At 40.5% G+C, this 14054-nt stretch overlaps 1 protein-coding gene across 2 annotated transcripts in view; it reads right to left on the minus strand.

The window, feature by feature from the left end:
- Positions 1 to 14054, minus strand: part of LOC141264846 (uncharacterized) — a 247326-nt gene that overhangs the window by 116330 nt on the left and 116942 nt on the right. For both annotated transcript variants that reach the window (XM_073677210.1, XM_073677209.1), the window contains exons 3-4: positions 9406 to 9504; positions 8649 to 8774 (exon numbers count right to left, since the gene is read on the minus strand). In XM_073677210.1, coding sequence (XP_073533311.1) covers positions 8649 to 8774; positions 9406 to 9504 — 225 coding nt within the window. The remainder of the gene's footprint in view (positions 1 to 8648; positions 8775 to 9405; positions 9505 to 14054) is intronic.

The following is a 14054-nucleotide window of genomic DNA, read 5'->3' on the forward strand; positions in this document are numbered from 1 at the left end:
TCTTATACATAGGAGCAGTATTATAGTAGTTATATTCTTGTACACAGGAGCAGTATTATAGTAGTATATTAGTTATATTCTTGTACATAGGTAGCAGTATTATAGTAGTTATATTCTTATACATAGGTAGCAGAATTATAGTAGTAATACTCTTGTACATAGGAGCAGTATTATAGTAGTTATATTCTTGTACATAGGGGCAGTATTCTAGTAATATTCTTGTACATAGGAGCAGTATTATAGCAATCATATTATTGTATATAGGGGTAGAATTATAGTAGCTATATTCTTGTACATATGAAACACTATTATAGTAGTTATAGTCTTGTACATAGGGGGCAGTATTATAGTAGTTATATTCTTGTATATAGGAGCAGTATTATAGTAGTTATATTCGTGTACATAGGAGCAGTATTATAGTAGTTATATTCTTGTACATATGAGAAGTATTATTGTAGTTATATTCTTTTATATAGGAACAGTATTATAGTAGTTATATTCTTGTACATTGGGACAGTATTATAGTAGTATAGTAGTTATAATCTTGTACATAGGAGCAGTATTATTGCAGTTATATTCTTGTACATAGGAGCAGTATTACAGTAGTTATATTATTGTACATAGGGGGCAGTATTATAATAGTTATATTCTTATACATAGGGGGCAGTATTATAGTAGTTATATTCTTGTACATAGTGGGCAGTATTATAGTAGTTATATTTTTGTACATAGGGGCAGTATTATAGTAGTTATATTCTTGTACATAGGGGCAGTATTATATTAGTTATATTCTTGTACATGGGAGCAGTATTATAGTAGTTATATTCTTGTACATAGGAGCAGTATTATAGTAGTTATATTCTTGTACAAAGGGGCAGTGTTATAGTAGATATATTCTTGTTCATAGAGACAGTATTATAGTAGTTATATTCTTGTACATAGGGGGCAGTGTTATAGTAGTTATATTCTTGTACATAGGGGGCAGTGTTATAGTAGTTATGTTCTTGTACATAGGACAGTATTATAGTAGTTATATTCTTGTACATAGGAGCAGTATTGTAGTAGTTATAATCTTGTACATAGGAGCAGTATTATTGTAGTTATATTCTTGTACATAGGTAGCAGTATTATAGTAGCTATATTCTTGTACATAGGGGCAGTATTATAGTAATTATATTCTTGTCCATAGGAGAAGTATTATAGTAGTTATATTATTGTACATAGGGTCAGTATTATAGTAGCTATATTCTTGTACATATGAAACACTATTATAGTAGTTATAGTCTTGTACATAGTACAGTATTATAGTAGTTATATTCTTGTACATAGGAGCAGTATTATAGTAGTTATATTCTTATACATAAGAGTATTATTATAGTAGTTATATTCTTGTACACAGGAGAAGTATTATAGTAGTATTGTAGTTATAATCTTGTACACAAGAGCAGTATTATTGTAGTTATATTCTTGTACATAGGTAGCAGTATTATAGTAGTTATATTCTTATACATAGGTAGCAGAAATATAGTAGTTATACTCTTGTACATAGGAACAGTTTTATAGTAGTTATATTATTGTACATAGGGGCAGTATTATAGTAGCTATATTCTTGTACATAGGAGCAGTATTATAGTAGTTATACCCTTGTACATAGAGGGCAGTATTATAGTAGTTATATTCATGTACATAGGAGCAGTATTATAGTAGTTATATTCTTGTACATAGAGGGCAGTATTATAGTAGTTATATTCTTGTACATAGGGGGCAGTATTATAGTAGTTATATTCTTGTACATAGGAGCAGTATTATAGTAGTTAGATTCTTATACATAGGAGCAGTATTATAGTAGTTATATTCTTGTACATAGGAGCAGTATTATAGTAGTTATATTCTTGTACATAGAGGGCAGTATTATAGTAGTTATATTCATGTACATAGGGGCAGTATTATAGTAGTTTTATTCTTGTACATAGGGGCAGTATTATAGTAGTTATATTCTTGTACACAGGGGGCAGTATTATATTAGTTATATTATTGTACATAGGAGCAGTATTATAGTAGTTATATTCTTGTACATATGAGCAGTATTATAGTAGTTGTATTCTTGTACGTATGAAACACTATTATAGTAGTTATAGTCTTCTACATAGGGGGCAGTATTATAGTAGTTATTTCTTGTACATAGGGACAGTATTATTGTAGTTATATTCCTGTACATAGGGGGCAGTATTATAGCAGTTATATTCTTGTACATAGGGGCAGTATTATAGTAGTTATATTCTTGTACATAGGGGCAGTATTATAGTAGTTATATTCTTGTACATAGGGACAGTATTATTGTAGTTATATTCCTGAACATAGGAGCAGTATTATAGTAGCTATATTCTTGTACATAGGAGCAGTATTATAGTAGTTCTATTCTTGTACATAGGAGCAGTATTATAGTGGTTATTCTTGTACATAGGGGCAGTATTATAGTAGTTATATTCTTGTACAAAGGAGCAGTATTATAGTAGTTATATTCTTGTATATGGGGGCAGTAGTATCGTAGATATATTCTTGTACATAGGGGGCCGTATTATAGTAGTTATATTCCTGAACATAGGAGCAGTATTATAGTAGTTATATTCTTGTACATAGGAGCAGTATTATAGTAGTTACATTCTTGTACATAGGAGCAGTATTATAGTAGTTATATTCTTGTACATAGGAGCAGTATTATAGTAGTTATATTCTTGTACATAGGGACAGTATTATAGTAGTTATATTCCTGTACATAAGAGCAGTATTTTAGTAGCTATATTCTTGTACATAGGGGCAGTATTATAGTAGTTATATTCTTGTACAAAGGAATAGCATTATAGTAGTTATATTCCTGTACATAAGGGCAGAAGTACAGTAGTTATATTCTTGTACATAGGAGCAGTATTATAGTAGTTATGTTCTGGTACATAGGGGGCAGTATTATAGTAGTTATATTCTTGTAACTAGGAGCAGTATTATAGTAGTTATATTCTTATACATAGGAGCAGTATTATAGTAGTTATATTCTTGTACATAGGAGCAGTATTATAGTAGTTATATTCTTGTACATAGGAGCAGTATTATAGTAGCTATATTTTTGTACATAGGGGCAGTATTATAGTAGTTATATTCTTGTACATAGGGCAGTATTATAGTAGTTATATTCTTATTCATAGGAGCAGTATTGCAGTAGTTATATTCTTGTACATAGGGGGCAGTATTATAGTAGTTATATTCTTATACATAGGGGCAGTATTATAGTAGTTATATTCTTGTACATAGGGGGCAGTATTATAGTAGTTATATTTTTGTACATAGGGGCAGTATTATAGTAGTTATATTCTTGTACATAGGGGGCAGTATTATAGTAGTTATATTCTTGTACATAGGAGCAGTATTATAGTAGTTATATTCTTGTACATAGGAGCAGTATTATAGTAGTTATATTCTTGTACATAGGAGCAGTATTATAGTAGTTATATTCTTGTACATAGAGGGCAGTATTATAGTAGTTATATTCATGTACATAGGGGCAGTATTATAGTAGTTTTATTCTTGTACATAGGGGCAGTATTATAGTAGTTATATTCTTGTACACAGGGGGCAGTATTATATTAGTTATATTATTGTACATAGGAGCAGTATTATAGTAGTTATATTCTTGTACATATGAGCAGTATTATAGTAGTTATATTCTTGTACGTATGAAACACTATTATAGTAGTTATAGTCTTCTACATAGGGGGCAGTATTATAGTAGTTATATTCTTGTACATAGGGACAGTATTATTGTAGTTATATTCCTGTACATAGGGGGCAGTATTATAGCAGTTATATTCTTGTACATAGGAGCAGTATTATAGTAGTTATATTCGTGTACATAGGAGCAGTATTATAGTAGTTATATTCTTGTACATAGGGGCAGTATTATAGTAGTTATATTCTTGTACATAGGGACAGTATTATTGTAGTTATATTCCTGAACATAGGAGCAGTATTATAGTAGCTATATTCTTGTACATAGGAGCAGTATTATAGTAGTTCTATTCTTGTACATAGGAGCAGTATTATAGTGGTTATTCTTGTACATAGGGGCAGTATTATAGTAGTTATATTCTTGTACAAAGGAGCAGTATTATAGTAGTTATATTCTTGTATATGGGGGCAGTGGTATCGTAGATATATTCTTGTACATAGGGGGCCGTATTATAGTAGTTATATTGTTGTACATAGGGGGCAGTATTATAGTAGTTATATTCCTGTACATAGGAGCAGTATTATAGTAGCTATATTCTTGTACATAGGGGAAGTATTATAGTAGTTATATTCTTGTACAAAGGAATAGCATTATAGTAGTTATATTCCTGTACATAGGAGCAGTATTATAGTAGCTATATTCTTGTACATAGGGAGCAGTATTATAGTAGTTATATTCTTGTACATAGGAGCAGTATTATAGTAGTTATATTCTTGTACATAGGGACAGTATTATAGTAGTTATATTCCTGTACATAGGAGCAGTATTATAGTAGCTATATTCTTGTACATAGGGAGCAGTATTATAGTAGTTATATTCTTGTACATAAGGGCAGAAGTACAGTAGCTATGTTCTTGTACATAGGAGCAGTATTATAGTAGTTATGTTCTTGTACATAGGGGCAGTATTATAGTAATTATATTCTTGTACATAGGGGCAGTATTATAGTAATTATATTCTTGTACATAGGGGGCAGTATTATAGTAGTTATATTCTTGTACATAGGGGGCAGTATTATAGTCGTTATATTCTTGTACATAGGGGGCAGTATTATAGTACTTATATTCTTGTACATAGGGGGCAGTATTATAGTAGTTATATTCCTGTACATAGGAGCAGTATTATAGTAGTTATATTCTTGTACATAGGGGGCAGTATTATAGTAGTTATATTCTTGTATATAGGAGCAGTAATATAGTAGTTATATTCTTGTACATAGGGGGCAGTATTATAGTAGTTATATTCGTGTACATAGGAGCAGTATTATAGTAGTTATATTCTTGTACATAGGGGGCAGTATTATAGTAGTTATATTCGTGTACATAGGAGCAGTATTATAGTAGTTATATTCTTGTACATAGGAGCAGTATTATAGTAGATATATTCTTGTACATAGGAGCAGTATTATAGTAGTTATATTCTTGTACATAGGGGCAGTATTATAGTAGTTAAATTCTTGTACATAGGAGCAGTATTATAGTAGTTATATTCTTGTACATAGGAGCAGTATTATAGTAGATATATTCTTGTACATAGAGACAGTATTATAGTAGTTATATTCTTGTACATATAATGACACATATACATATTTTTCTCAATATCTCACATGAAATCAGAATAAACCTTTCCCGGTTTAGGTCAATTAGGATTATACCATAATTTTTAATATTTGCCAAATACCAGAATAATGAGAGAGAGAGAATGCTTTAAGGTATTTGTATTACTTATTGCAAAGTCAAAAGTTTCCATGCACTAAGATTACTATGCCTTTAGACAATTCTGGACTGCCCGTATGATGATGTCATGTGTTTGGAAGCTTCTGTTTTTTTGGGAACATCTGAGTGAATTAGAGACACCACTGTAGATGTATTTTAATGCACACCTGAAACACACTGCTTCTTTGTGTAGTATCATGGGAAAGTCTAAAGAAATCAGCCAAGATATCAGGAACTGAATTGTGGACCTGCACAAGTCTGGCTCATCCTTGGGTACAATTTAAAGATACCTGAAGGTGCCTCGTTCATCTGTACAAATAATTATACGCAAGTGCAAACAAGATGGGAATGTCCAGCCATCATACCACTCAGGAAGGAGATGGGTTCTGTGTCCCAGAGATGAACGTGCTTTGGTCTGACATGTGCATATCAACCCAAGGACAAAAGCAAAAGACCTTGTGAAGATGATGGTGGAAGCTGGAAAGATTGTGTCTATAACCACAGTGAAACGAGTACTGTATCAACATGGGCTGAGAGGCCACTGTGCCAGGAAGAAGCCATTACTCCAAAAGAAACATAAAAAAGGCCAGATTAATGTTTGCAAATGCACACAGGAACAAAGACCTTCATTTTTGGAGACATGTCCTGTGGTCTGATGAAACTAAAATTGAGCTTTTTGGACATAATGACCATCGTTATGTTTGGAGGAAAAAGGGAGAAGCTTGAAAGCCTAAGAACACCATCCCAACTGTGAAACACGGGGGTGGCAGCATCATGTTGTGGGGTTGTTTTGCTGTAGGAGGGACGGTGCACTTCACAAAATAGATGGCATCATGAGAAAAGAAGATTATGTGGCAATACTGAAGCAACATCTCCAGACATCAGCCAAGAAGTTAAAGCTTGGGCCGGAAATGGGTCTTCCAAGTGGACAATGACCCGAAGCATACTGCCAAAACGGTAACAAAGTGGCTTAAGGATAACAAAGTCAATGTTTTGGAGCGGCCATCACAAAGCCCTGGTCTCAATCCTATTGAAAATTTATGGGCAAAGCTGAAAAGGCTGCGAGCAAGAAGACCTACAAACCTGGATCAGTTACAGCAGTTTTGTCAGGAGGAATCGGCCCAAATTCCGACCAACTATTGTGAGAAGCTGTAGAAGGATATCCCAAACGTGTGACCCAAGTCATTCAGTTTAAGGGCAATGGTACCAAATACTAATGAAATGGATGGAAACTTCTGACTTTGCAGTAAGTAATAAAAATGCCTTAAAACCTTCTCTCTCTCTCATTATTCTGGCATTTGGCAAATATTAAACATTATGGTAAAATCCTAATTGACCCAAAATGGGAAAGGTTTATTCTGATTTCATGTCAGATATTGAGAAGAACCTGCAGATGTGTCTTTATATATAACTAGATGGTGGCCCGATTCTAACGCATCGGGTATTCTAGAATATGTATGCGGCCGACCGGGCGCAATCAGCAGAACGTTGTTTAAATTTGGCGCCAAAATCGCTGATTGGTCGCGGCCGGCAACCGCGATTAATCAGCAAAATGGTGTTTAAATTTGGCGGCAATATCAGTGATTGGTCACGGGTGGCGGCCGCGACCAATCAGCGAACTGTGTTAGTGAGGACTGGAGAGCTTGTTTAAATTTGGCGATAAAATCGACCAATCAGCAGAGCGTTGTTTAAATTTGGCGGCAATCTCGCTGATTGGTCTTGGCAGGCCGGCGGCCGGGACCAATGAGCAGAGCGGTGTTTAAATTTGGCGCCAAAATCGCTGATTGGTAGCGGTCGCCGGCGGCCACCGTGACCAATCAGCAGAGCGTTGTTTAAGTTTGGCGCCAATCAGCACAGCGGTGTTTACATTTGACGCCAATCTCGCTGATTGGTCGCGGTCGGCCGGCGGCCGCGACCAATCAGCAGAGCGGTGTTTAAATTTAGCGCCAATCTCGCTGATTGGTCCCTGTCGGCCACCGCGACCAATCAGCAGAGCGGCATTTAAATTTGCTGCCCATCTCGCTGATTGGTTGCGGCCGGCCACCGCGACCAATCAGCAGAGCGGCGTTTAAATTTGCCGGCCATCTCGCTGATTGGTCACGGCCGGCCACTGCGACCAATCAACACAGCGGCGTTTAAATTTGCCGCCCATTCTCGCTCATTGGTCGCGGTCGGCCGGCCATCGCGACCAATCAGCAGAGCGGCGTTTAAATTTACCGCCCATCTCGCTCATTGGTCGCGGTGGCCGGCCGCGATCAATCAGCAGAGCGGCGCTTAAATTTGCCGCCCATCTCGCTGATTGGTCACGGCCGGCCACCGCGACCAATCAGCACAGCGGCGTTTAAATTTGCCGCCCATCTCGCTGATTGGTCGCGGCCGGCCACCGCGACCAATCAGCAGAGCGGCGTTTAAATTTACCGCCCATCTCGCTGATTGGTCGCGGCCGGCCACCGCGACCAATCAGCGTCGTATTAGTGTGGGCCCGGGAGCGGCGCTGCTTGTGCGGCTCCGTATTAGCGAGGACCGGGGAGCGGCACTGCCTGTGGGGCTCCTTCTGCTGCGAGAAGCCGGGAGATGAGCGGCTGCTCGCAGCACAAGCATCCCGACCGACGGCGCCGCTCCCCGGTCGTCCGTTCACACTTGCTGTCGGGAGATCAGCGGGCCAAGCCGCTGATCTTCCGAAGTTAGCCGCATGGAGGTCAGCCGGTCGGGGTAGTTGTGCTGCTAGCGCCGCTCATCTCCCCACTGCATCGCCGCTGACCTCCGTCCGGTAGATGAGCCGCTAACGGCCGCCATCTTTTTTCAGAAATCCCGCGGCGCTGATTGGCCGATGCCGGACCAATGAGCGACGCGGGATTTCCAGGACAGACAGACAGACAGACGAGATAAGACAATTATATAGTAGATGGATGGAAACTTCTGGCTTCAACTTTATGTACTTTTGACACCAGTAGCGTCCTGTTCTTTTTAATGATTTCAGTGAAGATTATCTTATTTTGATATTTAATACAATTTAGAGTGAAGCGTTTGATTTTCTGAGCTAAACGTTTATATGATAGTCTTAGCTACATCAGCTCATCAATAAATTGAGCCTTAAGAAGGTTAGAAGATATGATCTAGCAAAAGATTTATATACAATTTTTGGATTTTACCTGCCACACAGCCCAAGTCCTGATGAAAAAAGTATCCAAGATGACACTGACATATGTGGAGCGCCCCCTGCTGTGTGCACTTGGTAAAGGGTGGGCAATCTGCATCCTGGAAACAGTGCACTGCACCTGTAATAAGATAAGCACATGCTGTTACAGTAGGAGACTGACAAATTAGGAGACTCAGCTGACAACAAGCAGTCCTTCTTTGCGGTTACATCTCACAATTCTACCATTCACAGCATTGCATATGATGTTGGATGAGCAGTCTTGAACCTACAGATCTTCAGGTTTGCTAAATTCCAACTCCAAGCTTGAGGTGGGAGGTGCAGGCAATGAAAAAATTATAATTATAATAATTATAGGATAATTTCCTAACAAGTCAATTCTGTGGCCTCAGAAAAAAAAGTGTAGCGATGGGAACGAACCACACCCCATAGAATTGGTGCTCCAAAACTTTATTAGGAGAACTATGGGGTCAATTCATCACTACTTTTGCGGGGGTGAGGGCGGAGGTTGTAATGTTTTCAGTGTTTTGCCTATTTTTTCTTTGTGCCATATTCATTCTTTGCATTTGCGCCTGTTTGATGTGATGGCTATTTTCTTATATGCCGATATCTTGGCTTTTAAATTGAGAGAATTTGGTTGGTTCTTCTTCCTTAGCTATAAATTCTGTAAAGTGGGGACATATTTACTCCTCCAACACATCCAATCAGCTGTAACTCTTCCTGTCAATAGTATTAGAATTCAGGTTTCATACTTATGAAAAAAGTTCCTCCTGTCTGTACAGACGTGTTTGGGGTCCAAGTTGCGGGAGCCTCAGTGATGATATCGATCGGATCGAGTGGATTAATAATATCTGAAATATAAACATATATAATGTAACAAAAACATATAATATTCACTATACTCTCTCTATAAAGACAGTAGTAATCTAGAACATTATTTATAATGTCTGTAGTAATCTAGAACACTCTCACTATAAAGTCTGGCATAATCTAGAACACTCTCTATAATGTCATTAGTAATCTAGAAAACTCTCTGTAAAGCCCATATTGATCTAGAACACTCTATAAAGGCTGTATAAATCTAGAACACTATAATGTCAGTAATAATCTAGAACATTCTCCAAAATGTTAGTAGTAACCTAGAATACTCTCTATTATGTCAGTAGTAATCTAAAACACTAGCCCTATAAAGTCAATAGTGATCTAGAACACTATAATGTTAGTATTAATTTAGAACACTATAATGTCAGTAGTAATCTAGAACACTCTGTATACGGTTAGTAATAATCTAGAACACTCTCTAATGTCATTAGTTATCTAGAACACTAGTACTGACATTATAGTGTTCTAGGTTATTACTGACAGTATACAGAGTGTACTAGATTACTACTGATATTATCATCTAGAACACTCTCTATAATGTCAGTAGTAATCTAGAACACTATAATGCCATTAGTAATCTAGAACACTCTGTATACTGTCAGTAACTGCACTAATCTGGTACGACACCCAGCTTTCCATATGTGTGCTCTATCTTGCCATTGCTGTCTGCACTAACCTGGTATGTTTCTAAGCTGACCACAGCACGACCCCCGTTAACTACTTTTCTTTTCTTTATGATCAGTCTGTTTTACTTTCCTTGTGTTTTCCCTGCATCTGGGCCAATTTGTACTTATCTGATAAAGATGGGTTGGAGGCCTCTCCCCTCTTCTTAACACCTGAATACATTTCCTAGCATATATATTGTGAAGACTAAGTCTGCTGACGTAGTCTGACCAGTGTGAATTCACCAAGTGTGGATCATACAAGTGTGGCATATTGAAGAATTAGACCTGAAGGGAACCAAAGGAAACTGGATACCCAGGCAAAGTAAACAATGTTTCTGTTTGTTTTCACTCTCTCCCCTATAGTCCTCCACTTTCTGCTAACCCCCCTAATCCCTACACCTACTAAGGAACTGGTCATCTCTTCCTCCATCCTCCCCATTCATCTCACCTCCTCCTCAGAACTAGTCTTCAATATTCACTCCTGTGTCTCCAAAAACAGACAGCCACCTCATGCCCTCTCCTGCTCCCACCTGCTAACACTTTCCCTGCTCTTTCTGACTGCTGGTGATATCTCTCCAAATCCTGGTCCTCACCACATCCCCACAGTCACTTCCGCCTTCTATCTACAATCTGCCACAAACTCTCGCAACCTTTCTAACCTTATACCCATCCGCCCTGCCTCCGCTTCCCCAGCCCCACTAACAGGAGCTCTATGGAACGCTCGCTCCGTCTACAACAAACTTTCCTACATTCATGATCTATTCATTACTAACAAACTTTCCTTTCTTGCCATCACAGAAACCTGGCTCACCCCCTCTGACAGCCTCACCAGCTGCACTTTCATACAGTGGACTCCTTCTTTCTCACACACCCCGGTCCAATGGCAAGAATGGTGGAGGAGTAGGTTTTCTCCTGTCAGACAACTGCTCCTTCACCCATATCCCACTGCACCCTCCATTGCCCTCCCCTCTTTTGAGCTGCATTCTGTGCGCATCTATTCCCCCTCCCACCTCCAACTGGCCATCATTTACAGCCCCCCAGGACCAGCCACCACTTTTTTGGACCACTTCACCACCTGGCTGCTTCATTTCCTTTCCGTTGACATCCCCACCATCATCATGGGTGACTTCAACATCCCCATTGACACTTCCCACTCATCTGCCTCTAAGTTCCTATCCCTCACTTTCTCCTCCGGCCTTACTCAATGGTCTTCTATCCCCACTCACAAAGATGGCCACACACTGGACCTCATCTTCACCCGCCTCTGTTCCCTATCTAACTTCTCTATCTCCCCTCTCCCCCTGTCTGACCACAACCTACTTACATTCTCTTCCCTCTCCTCTCCAGGTCCACAATCCCCACTCCACAAACTTACACACTCTCGCAGAAACCTCAAACACCTTGACCTACACTCACTCTCTGTATCCCTTCTCCCTCTTACAGACATAAGTTCCTTACACAATGCAGATGTTACTGCCACTTTACATAACACGACAACAGCTACAGCTCTCAATTCGGTCGCCCGCTCACACATACCAAAGCTCGCACACTCAACAGACAACCCTGGCACACCAGCCTAACTAAAGAACTGCTGAAGGTTGCTGAGCGGAGATGGAACAGGTCCCACTCCAACGAGCATTTCATCGCATTCAAACAGTCCCTCGCTATTTTCAAGTCCACACTCACTGCAGCAAAACAAACCTACTTCTCATCTCTCATATCCTCCCTGTCTCACAACCCCAAACAGCTATTCAGCACTTTCAATTCTCTCCTTCAACCCCCCCCGCCCCTCCCCCTCCTCTCATCTCAGCCAAAGACTTTGCCTCATTCTTCAAGCAGAAGATTGACTCCATCAGACAACATTTTTGCCTAAAGTCCCCACAGCCCCTCCTCATATCTACTCAACCCTCCTCCTCCAAAACCAGCTTCTCCACCATTACGGAAGATCAACTTTCCTCTTTACTCTAGAAATCACACCTCACCACCTGTGAACTTGACCCAATCCCGTCCCACCTCATCACTAACCTCACTACAGTCTTCATCCCAACCCTAACCCACCTTTTCAACCTGTCACTAACAACTGGTGTCTTTCCCTCATGCTTCAAACATGCCTCGATCACACCCATCCTACCTTGACCCATCCTGTCTGACTAGCTATCGCCCCATATCACTCCTCCCCTATGCCTCAAAACTACTGGAACAATACGTCCACCTTGAACTGTCCTCCCACATCTCCTCATGCTCCCTTTTTGACCGCTTACAATCTGACTTGCGACCGCATCACTCCACTGAAACTGCCCTGACTAAAGTCACCAACGACCTACTAACCGCCAAATCCAAGCGACACTACTCTGTCCTCCTCCTCCTGGACCTGTCATCTGCCTTTGACACAGTGGACCATTCCCTCTTACTACAGACTCTCTCATCTCTCGGCATCACAGACTTGGCCCTATCCTGGATCTCCTCATACCTAACAGACCGGACATTTAGTGTCTCCCACTCACACACCACCTCCTCATCTCGCCCCCTATCTGTCGGTGTCCACCAAGGTTCAGTCCTAGGACCCCTGCTCTTCTCAATCTACACCTTTTGCCTCAGACAGCTCATAGAGTCCCATGACTTTCAGTATCACCTCTATGCTGATGACACACAGATCTACCTCTCTGGACCTGATATCTCCTCCTTACTAACCAGAATCCCACAATGTCTGTCCGCTATCTCATCCTTCTTCTCTGACAGATTTCTAAAACTTAATATGGATAAAACAGAATTCATCATCTTTCCACCCCCATCTGACCTATCCATCATAGTCAATGGCTGTCCATTCTCCCCAGTCTCGCAAGCTCGCTGATTCGGGGTAACCCTGGACACTAATCGCTCCTTCAAACCACATATCCAAGCCCTTTCCACTTCCTGCCGACTCCAACTCAAAAATTCCTCAACCACAAATCTGCAAAAACACTAGTGCACGCCCTCATCATCTCCCGCCTCGACTACTGCAACCTCCTGTTCTGTGGCCTCCCCTCTAACACTCTCGCACCCCTCCAATCTATCCTAAACTCTGCTGCCCGACTAATCCACCTGTCCCCTCGCTATTACCTGACCTCTCCTCTCTGTCCATCCCTTCACTGGCTCCCCATGTCCCAGAGACTCCAGTTCAAAACCCTAACCATGGCATACAGAGCCATCCACAACCGGTCTCCTCCATATATCTGTGACCTAGTCTCCCGGTACATACCTGCACGCATCCTCCGATCCTCACAAGATCTCCTTCTGTGAAGCCCAGCTGTGCTTGGTATCACAAATCCCAGATGGGTGTATTGAAGGATTCCTCCACAAGAGGCCCCCATAACCATTCACACATCTCCACCTTCCACCTCAGACCACCAGAGGGAGCTCCCTAGGGAGATATAAAAGGGAAGGTGGAGCCAGGCAGCAGTCAGTCTTGAGACTACAGTCTGTGTGAGCAGTTAGTCTATTCTGGTATAGCAGTGAGCCAAGTACAGCCTGAGAGGAGTTACCTCAGAGGACAAATGCCTGTTCAGCTCCTGCAATTGCTATCCTGCAGTGGAGCTTATCCAGATCGAGACTCGGTGCAGCTCAGTGAGGTGAGCTGTAGGTGTGCCGGCGCCTTAAGATCGGTGAAACGCGGCCCGCTGCCGTTAGTGTGAGTAGCCTATTGAGGGTCCGAGTAGGCCGAAGGAGAAGAGAGTTAGCTCATAGTGGGCAGAGGAGCTTAATTAGCTCACCCCGAAGAAGTAGTTACCGGACACCGGGTCCGAAGCTTGCCGGGATCTCCACCACCCAGTAAGATAAACCGGAATCCCTGGAGAACTACAAGTCCCAGGATCGCT

This window comes from Phyllobates terribilis, unplaced genomic scaffold (assembly GCF_046119375.1).
Source record: "Phyllobates terribilis strain yellow unplaced genomic scaffold, ASM4611937v1 Scaffold_4__5_contigs__length_816908805, whole genome shotgun sequence".
In the NCBI taxonomy this organism is placed as follows: Eukaryota; Metazoa; Chordata; class Amphibia; order Anura; family Dendrobatidae; genus Phyllobates; species Phyllobates terribilis.